General features: G+C 39.6%; 1 protein-coding gene across 1 annotated transcript in view; it reads left to right on the forward strand.

Annotated features, from left to right (window-relative positions):
* Positions 1-25,708, forward strand: part of LOC126262367 (rho-associated protein kinase 2) — a 248,922-nt gene that overhangs the window by 191,969 nt on the left and 31,245 nt on the right. Inside the window, 6 exon segments of the mRNA XM_049958953.1 lie at positions 4,052-4,145; positions 13,435-13,652; positions 13,756-13,975; positions 14,056-14,215; positions 14,295-14,373; positions 14,459-14,672. Coding sequence (XP_049814910.1) covers positions 4,052-4,145; positions 13,435-13,652; positions 13,756-13,975; positions 14,056-14,215; positions 14,295-14,373; positions 14,459-14,672 — 985 coding nt within the window.

The raw sequence follows: 25,708 nt of genomic DNA on the forward strand, positions 1-25,708 counted from the left end.
AAAAGAAGGAAGTAGAAACTTGCTTTACACAGTCATTTGATTAGAAGTAAACAATCATTTAACCGAAATACAGTACTGGGTTACTTTTTGTGTTATGTTTTTGTTGTAATTGTAGCAGCTGATGTTAAAGTAGTTTTGTATGCTTATTATATGACTTAATGTTTCATGCTAGGAACCGAATGATATAGCAAATTATGTTTTGTAGAGAAGCAGTTTTGATTGACTATTCTGTGTTGGATTATAGGACATGTACTTCCAGTTGCTTGTACATGGTTCTGTTCACATTGGCATTCGCTTCTCGTACAGTGGTGGTGCAATAAGAAAGCAGAAGACGCCAAATAAGTGCAAACACTTTCATGAGAGATGCATATTGATGACCTTCTGTTGCCTTACAGTCCATAGCCTTCAGCAGTGACGTGCTTCCACTTTGTTTACTTTTCACAGTTTAACTCCTTTGTGTTATATGAGGTAACATTTTAAGCTGTCTCACATTAGCAGTGAAGAATATTGTTAGCATTGAAGTGGGTTATTAGGTTCATATAGGGTGTTGATTGCAAGCTTGAGTTTAACAAAATGAAAATCCTTAAATTGACTGTCCTACACATCCATTTGTTTATGAAATTTGCTGTGATGTCTTTAAAAGCAACTTTTAACATTCCATCAATTGATAATGATTCAGAGGAATGATCTTTAGGTAGCAAGCAAATCATTAAGTGGAAAAAGAGCTCAGCAATCTGCAACATATTTTTTCAGTAGGATTCCACATTATTAGTGTTAGTCTGCAGATTTCCAAACTATAATTGAACACTTTCAGTGTGCCAGACTACTCCCTACAGGAATATAATAAGGTGAAATTAATGAAGAAAATGAAGAAACAGATGACATTGTTCTTGTGAGTACCTAAAGTGCAAATTGTAAGCAAATATAATCAACATTTAAAAATATAATGTGGATACATAAAAAAATCTACTCACCGAATGATGACAACAGAAAACAACCAACTGAACATGGAAACGTGTGGGCTTTTGGAGCCAGTGCCTCCTTCTGCTGCCTGAAGGATTGAAGGGAAGGGAAGTGCTCACCCGATTCCAAACCTGTGATATCCCTCCTACTCATCTTAATCAACTTTATACTTACCAACAACTACTCTACCTGTAAGGGGCAGAAATACAAACAGGTCAGGGTATGGCCATACAAACCGAGATGGCTCCTTCCTATTCCAACCTTTTCTTGGGGCACTTTCAGGGGCTTTCTTGGGATCGTAAGCCTTCAGTCTCTTGTTTTGCTTAGATACATTGATGACTTTCATGAAATGTATTCGCAATTGTGGAAATGACAAGCATCAACTGTATAATGGAATGCAGACAGTGAAACTTTTTGCTGGACCAGTACTCTAACCTGGGTTTCATGCATGTTGTGAGTGGTCACCTTACCGTTAGGCTATCTGAGAATGACTCACAGCCAGACCCAAACTTCCATCTGTTGTCGCCAACTGTGAGTCCGGGATCAAGCCCCAATACAGCACAAAATTTTCGTTATCATTACTCCATCATACAGATGATGGTTGTCCATATTTGCAACTGCAAATATATTTCATAATGGCTGTAATTGCTGCTGTGCCTGTTCCTTCAACCATGCATGCATCTTAGAAGGACCATTGCAGTGTACTTGTGGACAACACAGGTACTGCAATATAATATTGATGACTTTTTCCTATATCGTCACATGGGGAGGCAGACCTGTAGAAATTTTTGGAATCTCGAAAGAAATCTCTCAATTAAATTTCACATTGGCCTATTCCAAATGTTGTCCCACTTTCCTTAATGTAGACGTCACTCTAGCTGTCAACTACATGCTTCAGTCCACATTAAACTTACAAACAAACACCAGTACTTACATTTGGACAGTTGCCATGCTTTCCATGTCAAACATTCCCTCCCATTCAGCCTTGGGATTCAAGGCACATATATTTGTTGAAATGAAAACTGTTTACAGCAATACACCACCATTCTCACCTGATCTCACCTGAGCCTTCACTGTATGTAATTATCCTACCAGCATAGTGCAAAAGCAGATTTATTGGACCATCACATCCAATTCTGGGACTTCTGATACCTTCAAAAAAACAACTTAGGAGTACATCTCTTGTTACTCAGTACTATCTTGGGCCTATGTATTAGTCAACTACATCCATAGGTTTATTACTTCCTAAAATGAGATCCATCATGTCTGTTATTTTGCACACTCCACTTTCATTGTGCCTCCAATGTCTCCAGTATCCTGGTTAGATACTATGCTTCTTCTGCACCCATTTCTTTACCCTATGGCCCCTATGCTGCTGAGACACTCTGCTGTAAGACTTACCCGATGCACCCTTCTACCACCACCTGCACCAGCCATGTAATTGGAAAAAAAAAAAAAAAAAAAAAAATATGCTGTCGAAGGGAGAGCCCAACTGTGAAGCAAAAGGCATGTAGCAGCTGTTATGCGAACATAGTTCAATGTTCTATTTTGATGTGACTACCACCAAATTACCAGTAAGGATGAATGGGCATAGGCAGAGAATGTATACTGGCAATCCTGTCACAGAGCATGCTCTGTAATATGACATTCATTATGTTGGTGCATGCTTTACACATTCCATCTGGATCCTCCCTCCTGACACCAGTTTCTCGGAACTTCTTGGGTGGGAATTGACTTTACGGCATGTGCTTGGATGTCACCATCCACCTGACCTAAATTTAGTTTAATTTATGTTGTCTCACCAGTTCTTTTTGTAACTATTCCTTTTCTTTGCTCCATTTTATTATTTTATTTTATTTTTCTGGCCTGTCTTTTTTCTCTGCCCCTGTCACCTGTCTACAATGTATAAAGCACTTAGCTTTCTGCTCTTATTGACTCTTGCACTATATGTCTTCCATAGTGTCTTTCTTTCTTGTTACTCTATCTTCCACCTTTAAGTTCTCAGGTTTTTCTATCTGGTCTGGTGCAGGGACCAGTCTTTCTTTCTCGCCCCATCTAGTAAGTCTCCCCTAACCTAGGATTCTGGGGGACTTTTCTGTAACTCTTCCCATTTTGTAAACCTCACCAGTGCTTTTCTTCATCCCTCTTCCTTTCCTTTCAGCCCTTCTGCCGAAAGAAAGAGCCACTGACTCCAAATGCTCATATGCTTCTGCATCTTTTATATTTTTTCTCCTGCTGCTGCTCGTGAATAGATTGTACAAATTGCGGTATTGTAGTTAGGGCTCCTTGAAATTTGTTGAGAAGTGGGAAAAATTTTCAAAAATGAATATTCAGCTTTTTTTTTTTTTTTTTTTTTTTTTTTTTTTTTTTTAAAGTTCACTGATCTCAGTTTTTGTTTTCCTTGCTCTCCCCAAAACAGTCTCTTTTCCTTCCTCATTGTTAAGACTTTTTAGTTGTAATTCATTAATTATTATTTTTGTTGTGCTCTAATTCTGGAATTTCTTAGTTTAACATTACATTATTATGATTTTTGTGCTTTTAATAGTGTGCCATTTGTTATGTCAGGTTCTATGAGTTTTTCTCAATACACAGATGAACAATTTATTCATTTCTTTATGTTTACAAAGCCAACTAGCACATAGTGGTAACTTACAAAGACATTTTATCGCTTTGAAGAACAGGGTTATTGTTGTGTTGTTGTAATAAATGCAGGCTGATTAAAGAGCAAGGAAGAATGAATCTGTAAAATTACAGATTACAGATATTGCAAGAAAAGTGGCAAGCTAGGAAAATTTGAGAATTGAGGGATTGTAACAGCAATTGAAAAGTTTCTCTGAAGAAATGTCTCTCTCTCTCTCTCTCTCTCTCTCTCTCTCTCTCTCTCTCTCTCTCTGATTCAGACTAGTACAAGACATGAGCGATAAGGAACAGAAATGATTGAGCCACAGAGTATGGGATTTTTGAGAATTGTACAAGGAATGGTTGGGAACAGAAGTTGAAGAATGAACTGCATAATTTCAAAGTTATTCATGTTTATCTGTTTACATGCAATGCTAGATCACAAGAGAGAATCTTTTGTTACAAACAGGCGAAGGAGAGGGAAATGGACTATAAGAAGACTGTTGACCAGTTAGTGAAAGAAAAAGATGAATTAAATCATCAGCTGAAGATTATGCAACAAGGTTAGTTGATACATCTGATCTGGATTCGCTGCAATTGTTTTCAGTATGCAATTTATCCCTGTAGTTTCTTGTGCCATTATTGCATCAACAGTGGTCTTAAAGTATTTAACATGTAATGAGAGGTTATGGTACTCTATGCTGGTTGTCTGTCTTGATGAAAACAAATACCTCAGCAGTCCTGTAAAAATATTGTATACTTTTTACCGAATTTAACCCTGAAACTGTATTGATCTTACAGCAATAATTGTTAAGTCAACAATAATATTTTCCTCAGTCAACCTATAAATTAACTGATTTTTAAGATTTTTTTTTAACCAATGAAACAATCAACGTAAATCTTTTTGCACATTATTTATTGATTCTTGGACAACATTTTCTGGGTTTCTTAAGAAATTCAGTCATCATTAAGCATTAAGGTCTTAAAGTTATGTTTTAATCGATAATCACCATTTATTTATTTTACCTGCTGGCTACCAGTTTCGGTACACAGTACCACACTGAGGCCATCCTATAATCAGAATATTTGATAATATAGTAAGAACAATAGTCAGTGAGCTATTTACAAACTATTATCCTCTGTGACAGCAAACATATGGTACATAGTACACCTTAAATGTAAGGCAGCTTCTTTTCCCTGCCATGCAGTTGTCATTCTCATTTTCCAAATAGGTGTGTCAAATACTAAAATAACAATATTATGAAAAGGAAAGTTGCTACTAACCATATAGCAGAGATGCTGAGTCACAGATAGGGACAACAAAAGACTGCCACAAATAAGTTTTTGGCAAACAAGGCCTTTGTCAAAAATACACACACACACACACACACACACGACTGCAGTCTCTGGCAGCTGAAGCAAAACTGTGGCTTCAGTTGCCATAAACTGCAGTCATGTGGAAGAGTCAGGTTTGCCTTTGTGTGTGTGTGTGTGTGTGTGTGTGTGTGTGTGTGTGTGTGTGAGGGGGGGGGGGTATTTTTGACAAAGATGATTTTGGCGGAAAGCTTATTTGTGACATTTCTTTTGTTGTGCCTACCTGCGACTCAGCATCTCTGCTATATGGTGAGCAGCAACTTCCCTTTTCATAATATTGTTACATTCCATCCTGGATTTTCCATTGTTTGAAATACTAAAATAAATTTTATGCTGTTTTTAGATATCTTTTACAATGTGACTTTTTTGAGATGTAGCAAGAAAAAGAAATGAAAAAGTACTCTGTAAATAGGTGGCACTTTTATCACTGTTAACCACAGTTTACATCTATTTAAAGCTCAATAATGACCTTTTAGTGTTTGACACATCTACTTGCGAAGTTAGTGTGACGACTGTTTGCCAGGGGTAAGGTGCTACCTGTATACAGGGTGTATACGACCCGGACAACTGGGAGATCCGGGAAAAACCCGGGAATTTTTTCATCTGGGAGAAAACCGGGATATTTTTAGAATTCTGGGAATGTTTCATTGTTTTAGTTTTCAGTTAAATTTTTGTAACTTTGACTGGTGAGAACCGATACTCTAACAAAGGATATTACTGTATCCCGCTACTGCAGAATAATACTTCAACAATAAAACATAAATGAGAGAAAAAAACAAAAATAACTTAAACTGTAATGGAAATATGCCATATACGACGACACACAGTGCTCATGCAAGCGTCTGCCAACAGCAAAATGAGTCAAAGGCTTTAGGAAGACTATGCAATGCTTCATAACAACAAAGTGCGTTTGATGAGCGTGAAGTCACAACTGTTAACATTAGATTTGTTTTAGCAGTTACCCGCGGGAGCAAGCGCAGTTGAGTCACCTTTGAGTCGTAGATTCTCCCGCTTCTGGCTACAGGAAGGTGGCTGTTGGCTGTGCAAGCAGTTGCAGCAAGCAGCTAGATGCTACCGGGAAAAGGGGGCGCCAAATTCATATTCTTGAGGAAAAAAAACTTGTTTCACAAAGCGCCTAGCATCCAGCACATGTTTGTCTATCGATTATTCATATGAATATAATAGAGGGAAACATTCCACGTGGGAAAAATATATCTAAAAACAAAGATGATGCGACTTACCAAACGAAAGCGCTGGCACGTCGATAGACACACAAACAAACACAAACATACACACAAAATTCTAGCTTTAGCAACCAACGGTTGCTTCGTCAGGAAAGAGGGAAGGAAAGGGAAAGACTAAAGGATTATTCCCCCTAAGGTAAGTCTTTCTGCTCCCGGGATTGGAATGACTCCTTACCCTCTCCCTTAAAACCCAAATCCTTTCGTCTTTCCCTTTCCTTCCCTCTTTCCTGACGAAGCAACCGTTGGTTGCGAAAGCTAGAATTTTGTGTGTTTGTTTGTGTTTGTTTGTGTGTCTATCGACGTGCCAGCGCTTTCGTTTGGTAAGTCACATCATCGTTGTTTTTAGATTATTCATATGATTTTGAAACGCTTCCCATTTGGTTTTTGAACACATTTTAAGTTGATTTCTGAATGAATCATAAGTTGACTTTAGAATGCATGCATAGCGTATGTGATATCTCTGTCAGGAGAATCCTCGTCGCATCTAGAAATAAACTTTCCGCAGACGAAAAGGGGATGGGGATATACAAGCTGAGAGAGTAAAGCCGAAAGGATGGATGCCAATCGCTATCTGATTAAGTGGTTGATTGGGTTTGCGAATGATCAGCATTGTTATAATTACTAGCGAAATCCATAGATTCAGACTACCAGAATGGAAATAAACGACTGACAGGAATAACAGGTGAGAACGATTCCGTATTATCTTCTCGGTGTATCGAAGAAAATGAAATTTTGACAGAAAATTGTTGGCCAGATCGCTACACTAGTAAGGACCAGTTGTGCAGTCCCCAGTTAGCAGCCGTGTAAGTTCTGTGCTGGAAGTAACGCGGAAAACATGTTGTACGAACACGTAATAACGCCTACCATAACCGGAAAATAATCGCGGAATAACTAAACCTGTGATTCTGGCAGGGTTAGTGAAGTTAATCGGCGAACAAATTTTGACAGTGGCAGCAATAGCTACAGAATTGGTGATGACGAGACTGTTTGTTAGAACGAGGAAGGAGAAGAAACGGAACATCACCAAATTATGAAAGAATAAGACGATTCCAAATTTGTATAAAAATTTCGTATTTCTACTTTTCTATCTCGTGCTTGAGAAGCTGGTGCGTATGTATGAAATGAAATGTGAAATTATTTCCTAAAATAAAGATTTTTGCTTGTAGTAGGCCTAATAGGCATTTGATATTGGTACTTCGTGGATTATATTCTGTCGTGTTATAAAAATGGCCATTTGTGCCAAAACAGTCTTGTTTATTTGGTGTGTTACAAAATTGCTGCCATATTAGAAAGACCTATTTTATCTAGCAGACAGTGACAAAATAGACGTAATCAGATCGAGAAACCACACCAGTGTTGGGTATTATTTGTATTAATAGCTTTTTCAGTATTAGGTAAAGACATTTCGATTTTTCATGTAGCAAAACGTTTGACGAACTTTGATGAGGTTATAGATTCTTTCGCAGAAAGGAAAGCATGCCATGTAAAGCTGCAGCAAGATTAGAGAGAAAAAATGCTAGGAGCTAAGGTTGGAAGAAATGTGTAATTTCTTGCTTATCTCATGTCAGTATTGGTTTTGTTTATCCTATATTTAATTTTGTGTCACACAAAACAGCAAGTTATTCTCTAATAGGAAATAGAGTTCAGATTTTCTCAAGAGTTCTTGTTCTCTTGATTACAAATAATCCCATCCGCTATTAATTGCGAGATTTTTTAAAGAGGGGCAGGCTGTCAAACCAGCTGACTGGGAGCAGGAGAGGCACCACAGGACGTTTCAGTTTCCACTCTCCTGAATATAGTTTGGACGTGCGGTAGAAAAAGGCTTTATGAAGAGGCGTGGCACTGCACTTTGTCATACTTAAGACCAAATAATAAGTCTTACATTTCCTCGAATACATATGTTTTATGTTTCAGACTTTTCAGAAAGATGTGCGCTGCAAGATGAACATATTTTGAAAATTCGATTTTTTTTTAGTATTGACCCGGTTCACAAATGTCGTAGATCCGGGGCTGATGTGCAGAGCAGTCTGAGTTATAGTGGGTAGTCTCCACATGACCCGTGTTTACATTTAATGATTTTGCTGTTTCCCCTTCGTTTACTCTCACTTTAAATGAAAACAAAACAGATATCTGTGCTCGGGAGCCATCAAGTGAATTAAAACACATTCACATAATTACGGAAGGCTGAAATATGTCATTAGTTCCAGATTTTATTTTATTTCCACCTTTTTGACAGTCAAGCATTTATTGCCTTGCGGAACAATGACGTTATTATTGTCTGTTTGCTAAAGAAATTTGACTTTTGTTAACCTTTTCCGCAGAGGCAGTCAATGTATTTGAAACGAAATGTTTAATTCCACAGTACTGGCTAGTGTCAACTGTTCGCTGCATTTCAAGTGCACGTTTTCATTTTCTAGCACGTATGGCATTATGCCATAATAAAGAACCAAACATGATGTAATGCAGTACTGGTGCTCCAAGAAAATTTACACCCTGAAAACCACACTGAAAAGTTTAATATCAGGTCGAGTTCTACTTCATTGGGAACCTGGACATACGAATGTGCCCTTTAAGTACGCAATTTAAATGTGCACATTTTAGTGTGGTCCACGAAATTCCTACGTCATGATAGCTACCCAAGCACGGTGTCGCCTGTTATCTGTGCTGTCTGGTAACTGCCGAAACGAACCTATTCTAACAGGTTGCGGGAAAATATTGCGAATAGTGGTTTGAAAAACGTTACTTTCAAAGTAAATAACCTTTTACGTAAGTTGAACTATGTGCAAGAATGTACCATGAATTTATTAAAGCACAGAGCGTTTGACTCTCATTTAAAAATCAACTCTTTGATGACGATCCCTTTAGAAGAATTTATAACCCTGAAGATCAGACCTTTATGTCATTATTAAAAATTTTACTGGCACATATGTGTGATATGTGTGAAAGTGTAACACACGCAAAAAAGATCAACAGTATATGCGAAAGCTTAGCTTCTCTTGCAGCTTGAGACCAATATTATATGTGAAAGCTTTGCTTTTCTTGTAGCAACACTATGTATATTAATTTAAACTGTTAACTTTCCCTGTTTGTGTGTTCGCGCTACTTAACAGTGATGTTGCTGTTGGCTGACTACATCACATGTCCTATGCTCTGAATATCCGCTGTCATCGGCTGGAGAGATCACTTGACATGAGCTACGAACGGCTTACAAAAGCGCATCAAAATCTCAATTCCAATGGTTTGGAAAGTAACATGCGATGTTTGGTGGAATTCCAATGTATACTTTCGTAATACGAAAATACGCAGCGAACCTGTTGCTGCACATCAAAGATATTTCCAGAACGTGTCTTTTTCCCTGAGTTTCATTTTCTAAAGTGCCGGGAAATTGTACGGCTGTGTATAAAACCATAACCATTCAAAGGATTGATAAGGAAAAATATACTGTCACCCGGGAGAAAGTGTATTTTTAACCGGGAAATCTGGGAAAAATCCGGGAATTTTTTTTCCTTGTCCACGTATACACCCTGTGTGTATTATAAGGTGCACCACATACCATATGTTGCCTTCATAGATGATAATATTTTTAATATTTTGTAAATAGCTCTTGAATTATTGTTCTGACCATATTATCGACATTTTTGATCACCGGGTAACCAAAAGACGGTACAGTATAGTGAAACCAATATCCAGTAAATGAAATAAATAAACTGCAACTGTAGACTAGAACAATAAAATCTCCAGTATTGTGTAAGTTGCTATTCCATTGACAGTATCTCAGCAAAATGAAAGACAAAATTTATTTTTTTATGGTGAATGAAGGACCTATTTATGTCCCTTGGAAATACACTGATCTCAATAACTGAAAAACTATCAGTGGGTTACCAGTGTGTCTTCCGCAAAAACTGATCCAAACTGAATCATCTCTTCATTCCGAGATAAAAAAAAAAAAAAGGAGAAAATTAGGGAATTTAGTGTGACTGTGGCAATACTGCTTTTAAATTTCAAAAAGGCCTGTGACAACATGCGTTGGCAGTTAATAGTGAACATCATTTGACAATTTGAAAAACTCTCAAAAGTAATCATATTAGTTGAAATGTGTGTAGAAGAAACTTTGTCAGTCAAATAATTTTAATGTTTTTACTGGTCAGAGACAAGAGGACACCATATTACCAGTGTTGTCACTTCATCGTAAAGAAGATCGGTAGAGACTTCGCTAATACAGATCCCTAAAGGCATTCTGTACTTGATTAAGCAGAATTTATAGCATTAATAAGAAACTGAAAAACAAAAGTAATCAGAAGGATGTGAAGGTATGATAAAATTGCCGAGAAAACAGAAATACACGTTAAAAAGAAGATAGAAAACCTGGTAATGGATAGAAAAAATGTAACTGATGCACCCGCCACTGTAGATGGATTAACCTACAAGTGAGTGAACCACATAAAGTACCTGGATTATCTCCTGTGAGGATGATAGAACAGATATAGGAATAGATGCTCACATCTAGCATCTGGGGAGGGGGGGGGGCGCTTTACAGTTATGCCGAATTTCTTAGAAAAGAAGCATTTAATGCCATCTTCACTTATATCAGTCTACTGTAATTCTGGTATTTTTATAGTGGTGTAAAGCTCCAACATTTGGTATAAAATATGAGTTAAAGCTATTAAATATCTAAAGAAAAGTATTAAGAAAATTTTTTAACTTGTAATAAGCGAAGAAACCAATAACTGGAGGATAGAAAAAAAATGAACTATGAGAGTTGCAGAAACACCATAATGAGATGCCATGGTGGTGAAGAAGTGGTAGCTGAGATGAGCTTTTCATATGCTAAGGATGTCAGAAGATAGACTGTGTAACACAGAATTCTTTATAAAAACACATGAAGAAGTGGCACAGTATTGAGCCAGCAGAAACTTAACACATATGTGGCATAAAACATGTTCAGATGTGTAGGAACATGTGTCCATTGTGTTTGTAGAGTGGACAATGAATACATACGTAACAATATGTTTGAATCTTTACAGAAAAATTCAGATCATTCAGTTTTGTAGTGCCCTCATATATGTGCACAGCAAAACTCAAATGGTAACACTGGAATTGCTATTGGCTTAAGCTACTGAACAGATGTAAGTAAACACAATAGCTCTTGAGCATTTGAAAATAACTGCTTAGCCATTCAAAGCTAGCTGCACATTTAAATAAATAACAACAGTAAACATAAGTGCCTGATAAGGTAATTTTATTAGCACCTAAATTGAAGTCCACGACCACAGATCTCTCTATCTGTAAATTTTTTTCCTTCGTAATACTGTTGTTTTCACTTACACCAGTGAACCTGAACATTATGACCAGTACCCATCAGGAGACTGACCGCCACCTGATGGTGTGTGGGGGCATTTGACATAGTAAGAGTAGTACGTAAGTGGAGCAGAGACTGATGAGGAATCATTCTATCGACAATATGAGCTGTAAATGGAGAAAACAACTGACATAAGTGACTTAGAAAAGGGGAAGATTGTTATGGCCTGGCACCTGGGAACGAGCATATCAGAAACAGCAAAGTTGTCAGCTATTGGCATGCTACTGTTGTGAACATCTATGGAAAGTGGTTGAAGGACTATGAAAGCACAAGGAGACAACAAGCTGTTTGATGTCTGAGGCTTGCCTGCTCAGTAAAGCAGGATAGGCAGTGATTTGTGGTGGACTTATTGACAGAGTACAATTACGATGGGCACAAGAGCTTCGCGGCACACCATTCAGTCACATTGCTGGACTGGGGCTCCACAGCAGATGACTCCTACCTGTTCCCTAGTTGACACAATGATTCCATCAGCCAGTGGCCACTGTGAATCAATGGAAACATGTCGGCTGGTCGAATGAACATGTTTTTTGTTACACCAGATCAACATTTGTGTCCAGATAACTTAATGATCCAGATAAAAGGCTGGTCAAAACATGTACTGCGCCATGTATGCAGGATGGTGGGGCAGTACTGTACTATGGGCGACATTCATCTGGGCTACCATAGGATTTGGGTTAGTAACTGAGGCCACCGTGACCAAATAACTGCCATTCTTTCCTCACTAAAAAGTCTCTTCTAAACAATCTGTTTTTGGATGGTTCTTGTGCAGTATTGAGCAATCTTGTGCCCAGTATGCTGAAGGGATTACCGAGATTTTCGCAGACAAATGCCTGTAATTAATCCTCTGACCACCCTCATGCCATAATTATTTTGTATTCACAAAGAGAGAGAGAGAGAGAGAGAGAGAGAGAGAGAGAGAGAGAGAGAGAGAGAGAGTGTGTGTGTGTGTGTGTGTGTGTGTGTTTGTGTTGGGGGATCATCCTACCCACAATCCTTGCCACATGCCTGAAAATGGTATTCCATTGTCCGCCCAATCTACAAAATAACCTGGTTCATCCTTATGCTACACCTGTGTCATTTTATATTCATCCAGTGTGAAAAAGAATGTCTTCAAGATGGTGGATGTTAGCACCAATATACTTTTGGAAATGATCTCTTAAGTTTTGAACAGTCTGTTCACATGCATCATGAGGTATAGCATTCACGAATTCAGTAATCCACTCTCATAGAGTGTGGGGCCAATGCTCCAACACCTTTTCCATCAGACATCCCCAGAGAAAGAAATTACAGGTGCTAAAGTCTGATGACCGCACTGGCCATCCCACACCACCGTTCAAAGAGACCAGAGGTACCGGAAACATTTCCTTCAAAACATTACTTGAATTTCAGCCTGTGTGAGCTGTAGCCCCATCCTGTTCGAACCACATGTCCCCCAGTCCCTCTTTGTCAACAGTCCCTTCCATTCTGGGCTGCAGAAAATTTTGCAACATTGAAATGTAATGTTCGGAATTCACAATCACTGTCCTGCCTTCCTTCCCAAAGAGGGGGTTGGGGGTGGGGGTTGTAGGCTGTATTGAGAGTTCTGTGTTCTGAAAGTAGGTTTTGTTGCACCCATCTTTCTCTTCGTGAAATTATTTTTCTATAATAATTGCATATGCACACAATGAAAAAGTTCACATATTTGTTGAGTTCATTATAACTGCCTAAGACAAATTAACAGCAAGAAATTTTTTGTGAATGATTTGTAGGTTTCTCCCATTTCATATACTGCCATAGAATTCAAGATTGCATCAATACTTCAGCTGCCAATATTTCTTATTGCAATTAGAGAATATTTTTAGCCATACTTAAACAGAACTATAATGTTCACAGTTACAAATGAGGCCAATAATAACAATGAAGAACTTGAAAGGCTACACCGACAACTAAAAACAGAACAGCTACTGAAAATGCAAGCTGTGAACAAATTAGCAGAAATAATGAATCGTAAAGATATGAGCAATGCAGGTCGTGGTAAGAACAAAGTTTCGTCAGCAGATCTTAGGAAGCGAGAGAAAGAATGTCGGAAACTTCAACAGGAGCTCACACAGGTAAGACTTAAAAATAGAAAATATTCCAAAACTAGAAAATTTTTTTAATTTCAGTTCTTTACAGAAAAGTCAAATGTTGTTCTGTGTTGTCCTCCCACCATAGGAACGAGATAAATACAGCCAGATGGTGGCAAAATGGCAAAAGGATATGCAGGAGTTACAAGCTCAACTTCAGGAAGAAAATACATTGAAAATCCGTCTGCAAATGGAGCTTGATTCCAAAGACTCAGAGATAGAGCAGCTACATGTTAAGCTAGCATCTCTTAGCAGTGAAACTGCATCATTAAGTAGTGCTGACAATGATGATGACTTAATAGGCCAAGGTGAGAAACAACCATTTAGTTGAATCCTCATTTAATTGTGTGTAACTCTTATCTAATGCTTTTATTTATTTTTTATTCAGAGTCAAGGTTAGAAGGCTGGTTGTCTGTTCCTAACAAACAGAATATAAGGCGACATGGTTGGAAGAAACAGTATGTTGTAGTGTCCTCAAAGAAAATAATATTTTATAATTCGGAAAGTGATAAGCAGAACACGGATCCTGCACTTGTTCTTGATCTTAAGTAAGTACCTTCTTGAATTTATTGTATTTAATGTGAGATGTAAAAACCATTTTTTAACACTGACGGGTTCTCTTCATAGAAAAGTTTTCCACGTTCGTCCAGTAACACAGGGCGATGTAATTAGAGCAGATGCCAAAGATATTCCACGAATTTTTCAGGTAAGATATTAAATACACCACTTCTCACTAACATTCTTGAAATATAATTTTTTTCATTTCAATTTTGGCTGTGTTTTCCCCGAAGCTACTTTACGCTGGGGAAGGGGAAGCTAGAAGACCAGATGAGAGTGGTACGAATCAGTTGGAGCTCTCTACACTGAGGGATGATAAGCCGGGGACCTATTCTCTCAAAGGTCATGAGTTTATCCAGATCTCGTTCCACATGCCAACAAATTGTGAAGTCTGTCAGAAGCCACTGTGGCACATGTTTCGACCACCAGCTGCCTTGGAATGCAGACGTAAGTTCTCATTTTTTGATAAAATTGTTAATTATTCTATACGTGGAGTATTTCATATTTCTGTGGTAGCCACTCAACCTGGCAACCGGAAATTATCAGGGAATTGTTAAGTTCGGGGAAAATCGTGTAACAGTCAGGAACTTCTCTCATTTTTCTGGCATTTTAGTTCATAGCATTAAAAACAATGCATTTTTGTAATATCGTACAGATCTCACTTAAAGCATGCTAAAATGTTGGAACTGCACTACTAGTGGTGAGTGTTAAAAACAGTGTTCACATTACATGGCTCATTAAGACAGGTTTTGCCGAGTGGTGGCTAAAAATATTCCGTACATGTGAACCTTGCAGCCAGGTGATGTCATGTGGTGCAAAGTATTTGTCCCACAATGCAGCAGGCATCTGTTAGCTTTTTGTACCAGGTGACATAAAAAAATTTGCAGTTTCCCCACTTGGCAAAACCTATCTTAATGAGCTGCGCTTCATTATTTTGTTTCAGCATTTTCTTTTCAGCATATGTTGAAAAGTAAGTTCTGGATTTCAGTCTATTTTACAGTTAATATATGGCAGTAATATTTATTTGTGCTTGTGTTCTGAGGTTGTAGTATTACTTTTATTAATGCACAGTACACAAGTTCAGTGTTTTTAGTGTTTGTATACCTGAGAGTAATCTTACCATTTTGATAATTAATTATCTGCATTTATATTTGTATCTACATGCCTACTCTGCAAATTACATGTCAGTGTGTGGCAGAGGGTTCATTGAACCACCTTCACATTAATTCTCTATTATTCCACTCTTCAGACAGTGCACGGAGAAAATGAACACTTGTATCTCTCTGTGCGAGCTCTGATTTCTCTTATTTTATTTTGATGATCATTTCTCCCTATAGAGGTTGGCACCAACAAAATATGTTTTTGGAGGAGAAAGTTGGTGGTTCTGATTTTGTGAGAAGATCACACTGTAGCAAAAAAACACCTTCGGCAGAATGATTTCCACCCCAAAACTTGTATCATGTCTGTGACTCTCTCTCTTGTTTCTCGATAGTACAAAATGTGGTGCCTTTACTTGAACTTTCTTCATGTACCCCATTAATGCTATCTGGTAAAGATATCACACAGTGCAGCAGTACTCCAAATGAGGACGGACACGGGTAGTGTTGGTGGTCTCTTTAGTAGATCTGTTGCATCTTCTAAGTGTTCTACCAATAAAACACAGCCTTTGGTTCACCTTCCCCACAACATTTTCTGTGTGTTCTTTCCAATTTAAGTTGTCCATCATTGTAATTCCTAGATATTTAGTTGAATTTATGGCCTTTATATTTGATTGATTTATCCTGTACCCGAAGTTTAATAGATTCCTTCTGCACTCGTGTGGGTGACCTCATATTTTTCATTATTTAGGGTCAATGGCCAAATTTCGTACAGCTACCATACAGATATCTTATGTAAATTGTTTTGCAATTAGCTTTGATCTTCTGATGACTTGACTGGGTGATAAATGACAGCATCATTTGCAAACAACGCAAGACAACTGCTCAGATTGTCTACTAAATTATTTGTATAGATTACGCCAGCACAGGGCCTATAACGCTGCTTTGGGGAACTCCAGAAATCATTTCTGTTTTACTCAATAATTTTCCATCAGTTATTGCGAACTTTAACGTCTCTGACAGGAAATAACGAATCCAATCACTTAACTGAGACGCTATTCCATAAGACATAATTTGATAATAAGCCACCTGTGAGGTACAGTGTCAGAAGTATTTTGGAAATTTAGAAATATGGAATCAACTTGAAATCCCTTGTCAATATCACTCAACACTTCGTGTGAGTACCGAGCGAGGTGGCGCAGTGGTTAGCACACTGGACTCAAATTCGGGAGGACGACGGTTCAATCCCGTCTCCGGCCAGCCTGATTTAGGTTTTCCGTGATTTCCCTAAATCGCTACAGGCAAATGCCGGGATGGTTCCTTTAAAAGGGCACAGCCGATTTCCTTCCCCATCCTTTCCTCACCCGAGCTTGCGCTCCGTCTCTAATGACCTCGTTGTCGACGGGACGTTAAACACTAATCTCCTCCTCCTCCTCCTTCGTGTGAGTAAAGAGCTACTTGTGTTTTACAGACTATTCTCGTAAAGGTAATTCATAGTGTTCAAACACAATATATGTTCCAAAATCCTGCTGCATATTGGTGTTCATGACATAGGCTTCATGACATAGGCCTGTAATTTAGTGGATTACATGTATTGCGTTTATGAGTACAGGTGTGACCTGTGCAACTTTTGTATATGATTGATAAGTATGGAGCTATTGCATCAGCATACTCTGATAATACTTTGTGTTATTTGATGCTCCCTGCCGCTGTTGGATAAGCAGCTGCCAGCATCAAGTCGTATACTCTTAGCTCACTTATATGTTACATAGTTTAATTCTTTATTTCTTTGCGTGTTTTTGGGTACTTGCATAGTTTAATTCATAAATTTCGGGCATAGTATAGTATTTGAGAGTTGTAGCATCGCATTTTAGTACCTGAATAGTGTAAATTCGTGTAGTCGTCTGCCTTCTGTTTTTGTTTTGAACGGCCAGTGTCGGTTGGTCACAGCCAGTGTGCTCCCTGCCTTGGATAAGCAGCTGCCATCAGCAAGTCGTATACTCTTAGCTCACTTATTTGTTACATAGTTTAATTCTTAATTTCTTTGCGTGTTTTTGGGTACTTGCATTGTTTAATTCACAAATTTCGGTCATATTATAGTATTTGAAAGTTATAGCATCGCGTTTTAGTAATTGAATAGTGTAAAATTGCGTAGTCTCCTTCTGTTGCCGAGCAATTTGTCAGCAGTGCGCGAGTAGCAGCATTACTGCATTTACTAGGCAATCTTGTATTTTAATAACCGTTTAAATTTTTTGTTGATTTGTTTGTACTCTCTGTAGATTAGTTCAGACGTTCTTTGCACAACAGTATTTAGCATGGATAGGGACTGCGACTGCTGTGTTCGGATGCGGGCTGAGTTGGCATCCCTTCGCTCCCAGCTTCAAGCAGTGTTGGCTTCGGTCACACAGCTTGAGGCTGTTGCCAGTGGGCATCACTGTGAGGGTCCAGGCGGGGGTTTGTCGGGGACGGCCAGCTCGTTCCACACATCCCCCGATCGGACTTCGGCTGTGGCTGCCTGGGATACTGCCCACATTGAGGCTGACCCCTCACCCGTGGTAGAGTGGGAGGTCGTCTCGAGGTGTGGCAGGTGTCGAAAGACATTCCGGAGGGCTGAACGGAAGGCCTCTCCAGTTTATCTGACGAACCAGTTTCAGTCTCTGTCTCCGGCTGATACTGATTTTTGGTCGGACATGGCTGCTTGTCCTGTTCCAGAGGTTGCCCCTCAGTCTGCAAGATCCGGGTGGTTGCAGAGGGTGGGCTTACTGGTAGTTGGGAGCTCCAACGTCTGGCGTGTAATGAGGCCCCTTAGGGACATGGCTGCAAGACAGGGGAAGAAAACCAATGTGCACTCCATGTGCATACCAGGCGGAGTCATTCCAGATGTGGAAAGGGTTCTTCTGGATGCCATGAAGGGTATAGGGTGCACCCATCTGCAGGTGGTCGCTCATGTCGGCACCAATGATGTGTGTCACTATGGATCGGAGGAAATCCTCTCTGGCTTCCGGTGGCTATCTGATTTGGTGAAGACTGCCAGTCTCGCTAGCGGGATGAAAGCAGAGCTCACCATCTGCAGCATTGTCAACAGGACTAACTGCGGACCTTTGGTACAGAGCCAAGTGGAGCGTCTGAATCAGAGGCTGAGACGGTTCTGCGACCGTGTGGGTTGTAGTTTCCTTGACTTGCGCCATAGGATGGTGGGGTTTCAGGTTCTGCTGGATAGTTCAGGGGTCCACTACACCCAACAGGCGGCTACACGGGTAGCAGGGGTTGTGTGGCATGGACTGGGCGGTTTTTTAGGTTAGATGGCCTCGGGCAAGTACAGAAAGGGCAACAGCCTCAAAGAGTGCGGGGCAAAGTCAGGACATGCGGGAACCAAGCAGCAGCCGGTATTGTAATTGTGAACTGTCGAAGCTGTGTTGGTAAAGGACTGGAACTTCAAGCGCTGATAGAAAGCACCGAAGCTGAAATCGTTATAAAGAGATAAATTCTGCCGAAATTTTTCCAAAGGCACAGACGGTGTTCAGAAAGGATAGATTGCATGCAACCGGTGGTGGCGTGTTTGTCGCTGTTAGTAGTAGTTTATCCTGTAGTGAAATAGAAATGGATAGTTCCTGTGAATTATTATGGGTGGAGGTTATACTCAACAACCGAGCTAGATTAATAATTGGCTCCTTTTACCGACCTCCCGACTCAGCAGCATTAGTGGCAGAACAACTGAGAGAAAATCTGGAATACATTTCACGCAAATTTCCTCAGCGTGTTATAGTCTTAGGTGGAGATTTCAATTTGCTAGATATAGACTGGGACACTCAGATGTTTAGGACGGGTGGTAGGGACAGAGCATCGAGTGACAATATACTGAGTGCACTATCTGAAAATTACCTCGAGCAATTAAACAGAGAACCGACTCGTGGAGACAACATCTTGGACCTAATGATAACAAACAGACCTGAACTTTTCTACTCTGTAAGTGCAGAACAGGGAATCAGTGATCATAAGGCCGTTGGAGCATCCCTGAATATGGAAGTAAATAGGATTATAAAAAATGGGAGGAAGGTTTATCTGTTTAGTAGAGTAATAGGAGACAGATTTCAGACTACTTAACAGATCAAAATGAAAATTTCTGCTCCGACACTGACAATGTTTAGTGTTTCTGGAAAAAGTTCAAGGCAATCGTAAAATGCATTTTAGACGGGTACTTGCCGAGTAAAACTGTGAGAGATGGGAAAAACCCAACGTAGTTCAACAACAAAGTTGGGAAACTACTGCGAAAGCAAAGAGAGCTTCACTGCAAGTTTAAACACAGCCAAAACCTCTCAGACAAACAGAAGCTAAATGATGTCAAAGTTAGCGTAAGGGGGGCTATGCGTGAAGCGTTCAGTGAATTTGAAAGTAAAATTCTATGTACTGACTTGACAGAAAATCCTAGGAAGTTCTGGTCTTACGTTAAATCAGACACTCTGGGATGATGATGGCATTGAAACAGGATGACACACGTAAAGCTGAAATACTAAACACCTTTTTCCAAATCTGTTTCACAGAGGAAGACCGCACTGCAGTTCCTTCTCTAAATCCTCTCACAAACGAAAAAATGGCTGACATCGAAATAAGTGTCCAAGGAATAGAAAAGCAGCTGAAGTCATTCAATAGAGGAAAGTCCACTGGACCTGACAGGATACCAATTCAATTCTACACAGAGTACGCGAAAGAACTTGCCCCCCTTCTAACAGCTGTGTACCGCAAGTCTCTAGAGGAACGGAAGGTTCCAAATGATTGGAAAAAAGCACAGGTAGTCCCAGTTTTCAAGTAGGGTCATCGAGCAGATGCGCAAAACTATAGGCCTATATCTGTGACATCGATCTGTTGTAGAATTTTAGAACAAGTTTTTTGCTCGTGTATCATGTCATTTCTGGAAACCCTGAATGTATTTTGTAGGAATCAATATGGATTCCAGAAACAGTGTTTGATACAGTTCCGCACTGTCGCCTGATAAACAAAGTTAGAGCCTACGGAATATCAGACCAGCTGTGTGGCTGGATTGTAGAGTTTTTAGCAAACAGAACACAGCATGTTGTTCTCAATGGAGAGACGTCTAAAGACGTTAAAGTAACCTCTGGCATGCCACAGGGGAGTGTTATGGGACCATTGCTTTTCACAATATATATAAATGACCTAGTAGATAGTGTCGGAAGTTCCATGTGACTTTTCGCGGATGATGCTGTAGTATACAGAGAAGTTGCAGCAGTAGAAAATTGCAGCAAAATGCAGGAAGATCTGCAGGGGATAGACACTTGGTGCAGGGAGTGGCAACTTACCTTTAACATTGACAAATGTAATGTATTGCGAATACATAGAAAGAAGGATCCTTTATTGTATGATTATATGATAGAGGAACAAACAGTGGTAGCAGTTACTTCTGTAAAATATCTGAGAGTATGCGTACGGAACGTTTGAAGTGGAATGATCATATAAAATTAATTGTTGGTAAGGCGGGTGCCAGGTTGAGATTCATTGGGAGAGTCCTTAGGAAATGTAGTCCATCAACAAGGGACGTGGCTTACAAAACACTCGTTCGACTTATACTTGAGTATTGTTCATCAGTGTGGTATCCGTGCCAGGTTGGGTTGATGGAGGAGGTAGAGAAGATCCAAAGAAGAGCGGCGCGTTTCATCACAGGGTTATTTGGTAAGCATGATAGTGTTATGGAGATGTTTAGCAAACTCAAGTGCCAGATTCTGCAAGAGAGGCGCTCTGCGTCGCGGTGTAGCTTGCTGTCCAGGTTTTGAGAGGGTGCGTTTCTGGATGAGGTATTGAATATATTGCTTCCCCCTACTTGTACCTCCCGAGGAGATCACGAATGTAAAATTAGAGATATTCGAGTGCGCATGGAGGCTTTCCAGCAATCGTTCTTCCTGCGAACCGTACGCGACTGGAACAGGAAAGGGAGGTAATGACAGTGGTACGTAAAGTGCCCTCCGCCACACACTGTTGGGTGGCTTGAGGAGTATAGATGTAGATGTAGATGAAGGAACTTTGGAAGGCTGTGTTTGGTATATCTGCTTTAGCAGCACTGTCATCAATAGTATTTCCATTGCTGTTGCATAGATGGAGAAGACATTGATTATGTCTTGCAGCTGGCATACTTTCCGTACAAGCAAAATCTCTTTGGACTTTTTGCTAGATATCGAGACAGAGTTTTGTGTGGAAACTGTTATAAGCATCTCGCAGTGAAGTCTGCACTAAATTTCAAGCTTTTGTTAAAGATCAACATTCTTGGGTTTTTGCATTTGTTTAAATTTGGCATGCCTTTTTTGTTGTTTCTGCAATAATGTTCTGACCTGTTTCGTGTATCGTAGGGGTCAGCTCTGTCTTTTATTAATTTATTTGGTATAAATCTCTCTATTGGTGTTGATAGTATTCCTTTGATTTCAAGTCACACCTGGTCTACAATTACATTGTTAATTTGGTAGTGGAGACTGTCTCTCAGGAAGGCAGCAAATGAGTTTTTATCTGATTTTTTGAATAGACATGCCGTTCATTTATTTGTGGAGAGTTTGGTATTCAGTCTTGCTACGACAGCCCTGTGTTCACTAATCCCTGTGTCAGTTTTGATGGTCATTATTAGCTCAGCATTATATGTTGCTAAGAGGTAAAGCGTGTTCTCGCAACTGTTTGCTATTAAAGTGGGCTCTTGAACTAATTGCACTAAATAATTTTCAGAGAAAGTGTTTATGCGCACTTCTGGATTTAAACATGGATTTTCCTCAACTTATTGAGGATAAATTGAAGTTACCACCAACTATAATTGTATGAGTCAGGTACAGGTTTGAAATTTTACTCAAGTTTTGTTTGAACCTTGAAGCAATTGTATCATTTGAGTTGGGAGGTTGGTGAAAGGATCCAGTTATTATTTTATTCCAGTTGCCAAAGTGACCTCTACCCATACTAACTCACAGGATCTACCTACTTCAATCTCACTACAAGATAAATTGCTTCTAACAGCAACAGACACACCATCGCCGTCCTTTCTGACAAAATTTCAGCTGAACTTATCTCTGGCTTTAGTCAGTTTTCAGTGCTTATAACGATTGGAGCAGAAGTGCTTGGAGCTCTGGCACTTTCCCAACACAGCTACAACAATTTAGAACTGTTATACCAGTGGTTCCTAAATCTACGTTCTTCCTGTGTTTGACATGGACCTTTCGAAACTGAAGTCCTTTTTGTGTTTCCTGAAGACCCTCTAACCTAAAAAACTGCCCAGTCCATGGCATGCAGCCCACCACCTGTATAACTGGTTCCTCTTGTAATAAACTCCTGAGCTGTTTAGCGGACACTGAAACCCCATCACCCAAAGGTGCAGGTTGAGGAATCTGCAGCCCACATGGTCGCAGAACTGTCTGAGCCTCTGATCCATACCATCCACTTGGCTCTGTATCAGAGGTTCGCAATCAGTCCTGTTGACTATGCTACAAATGGTGAGCTCTCCTGTCATCTTGCAAGCACGACTGGCAGCCTTTACCACTTCTGATAGCCTCTGGAAACCATGGATAATCTCTTCTGATCCAAAGTGACACACATTATTGATGCCAACATGAGCCACCAACTGCAGTTGGCTGCCCCTTGTGCTCTTCATGACGTGCAAATGAACCCATTCCATGTTTGGAATGACACCACCCGGTATGCACACACATAGTGCATACTGGCTTTCTTCCCCTCCTTGGTAGCCATGCCACCAGGGGCCCCATAACCTGCCTGACATTGGAGCTCCCACCCTCTGGCATATCTTGCAGGCTGAGAGGTTCCCTCTGAAACAGGGCGAGTGACTGCATCTGGTTGAGAGACATTGTTAGCCACAGATAGCATGTGGAACCTGTTCGACTAATCAGAGAGGCCATACATGTGTCCCCCTCCACCCAGAAAATTCTTCCACACACTAACATGCCCCAAGGCAACCTCCAACTGAACTACAGGTGAGGGGTCAACCTCAATTCGGCTGGCCACTGGTGTGAACTGATCAGCAGACTCGTGGATTGTGCTGGACATTCGTTGGACCCCACGGTCAGTCCATAACAGTGATGCCTGTTCACTGCAGCCTCTGGCTGTGTAACTGAAGCCAGTGCAGCGTGGAACTGAGAGTGAAGTGTTACCAACTCAGCTCGTATCTGCACACAGCAATCACAGTCAGGAACATGTAAAATGTCACAAAATAGTTTACTTGCTTGTTGCTACTGTTGCTAGGCTGGCAGCTGCTGCCTAAATAAGAATTCTTTCACAGATGAGTGCTGATAGCATGCGCACTTTCAATCCATTGTAGTTGCGCAGTGAAGAATATTCAGTTTGATTAGATGAAATGGAAAAAGATAAGATTCTGCTTACTTTAAGCTCTGCAAATGATTATTTAGTTTAGATAATATGTATAGAGATATGAAACTTCCTGGCAGATTAAAACTGTGTGCCGGACCGAGACTCGAACTCGGGACCTTTGCCTTTCGCGGGCAAGTGCTACCACTGAGCTACCCAAGCACGACTCACGTCCCGTCCTCACAGCTTTACTTCTGCCAGTATCTCGTCTCCTACCTTCCAAACTTTAAAGAAGCTCTCCTGCGAACCCTGCAGAACTAGCACTCCTGAAAGAAAGGATATTGCAGAGAGCACTTGCCCGCGAAAGGCAAAGGTCCTGAGTTCGAGTCTCGGTCCAGCACACAGTTTTAATCTGCCAGGAAGTTTCATATCAGCGCACACTCCGCTGCAGAGTGAAAATCTCATTCTGTATAGAGATGTGTTAACAAGTCATATGAAGAGGAAGAAATGCAAATCGGCAATTGAACTTTCAAAGAAATTTATACCAGTTTCTTGTTTTGTAAGAAAAAAGCAGGAGGTTGTGTCAGAGAGTCTTTACAACTGGAAAGTGATGAACAAGTACCAAGTCTTACAGTGCAAGCATCATATTTGTCAAATGCTACTTCTGATGGTTTATGCAAGAGGAATTCTCTTAAAGTGTCTTTATTATCAGAGCAAGCAACGAAAACTGAAATTGTATGGTGCCTGAATGCTGGTACTCAGCATAAGTCTTTGTGCAACATAGCAGATATTTTTTCTCTTTTCACAGTGATGTTTCCTGGCAGTGAAACTGCACCAAAACTGCTTCTGGAGCATACCAAAGTTGCATACACAATTGTCCATGGTCTTGCTCCATATTCTAGTGAAAAAAAGTGCCTGTATTATTGCATGCTATGATGAAAGTTTAAATACACTTGCTCAGAAGTAACAGATGTACTTGGTTATCAGATTTTGGAATGCTAAGAAAAACAAGGACTCTGCGAGATACTTAACATTTGTTTTTGTAGGACACATAACAACCCAAGCCTTTTAAGTGGGCTAAAAAGTGGTTTGGGTAAACAAAACATAAAGTAAGTTACACAGTTATTAATGGATGGCCCAAATGTCAATTTTGAAGATATTGCAAGAGTTAACAAGTGAGTTAAAACAATCCCAGAGTACAATGCATTTAAACATTGGTAAATTCGGATTACAAACACCACCTAATGCCTTTAAAGCATATTAACTCTACAGGTTCCAGTATATACCCATATAAATTTTGTTCAGTGAGATGCTGGAAAATGTAAATGTAGCTGAGCAATCTACAGGGTGGTTCAAGATGAATATATGAGTTTTAAGGCTTTGTAGCACATATTACATTCACATTAAAATTGTAAATAATACAACAAATGAAAGAGAAACACAAACAGTTTTTCTTAAAATTATTCAGTATGAACACCGATCACACATCGAGTCGCTACGTGAGTTGTTCTGAAACCTTGATCAATGTGTCGGAAGTAACTGTTGCAATAACACTGTTTCTAAAGTCGGCTAGATCAGCTTGTATTGGAGGTACATACACATGATCACTTCAGATTGATTGCTCAACAGCAGATTTTCGATGCTGTTATTTCTTTGGAGGAATAGCAGATGTTGAAATAATGAAACAATTTATACATGCATAGAAAAATGCTCATTCTCATTAAAAGACAACAAAAGGAAAAGGCAGTGCATAAGAAGAGAATTTCTGAGGAAATTAATCTTCTTAAATTCAAGAAGTTAAAATTATTAACAGGTACAAAGGGAATTGCCACTCATTAAAGAAAAAATGCAATATCTTAAAAAATATTGTGACACAAAACTTTCTTCCTTATGGTTTTATACATTAGAGGCTTCTACATTCAGTGTCTGTCCCAAAAAAGACTGTTGGGGAAAAATATAAAAAAACTCTGGAAAAATTGTGGACAAAACGGGGGAAATTTAATCCACCTGTAGAGTGGCAACTCTGATTACAATCATCTAATTTTTCCACTTTTTTTTTTTTTTTTTTTTTTTTTTTTTTTTTTT

This window comes from Schistocerca nitens, chromosome 6 (genome assembly GCF_023898315.1).
Source record: "Schistocerca nitens isolate TAMUIC-IGC-003100 chromosome 6, iqSchNite1.1, whole genome shotgun sequence".
In the NCBI taxonomy this organism is placed as follows: domain Eukaryota; kingdom Metazoa; phylum Arthropoda; class Insecta; order Orthoptera; family Acrididae; genus Schistocerca; species Schistocerca nitens.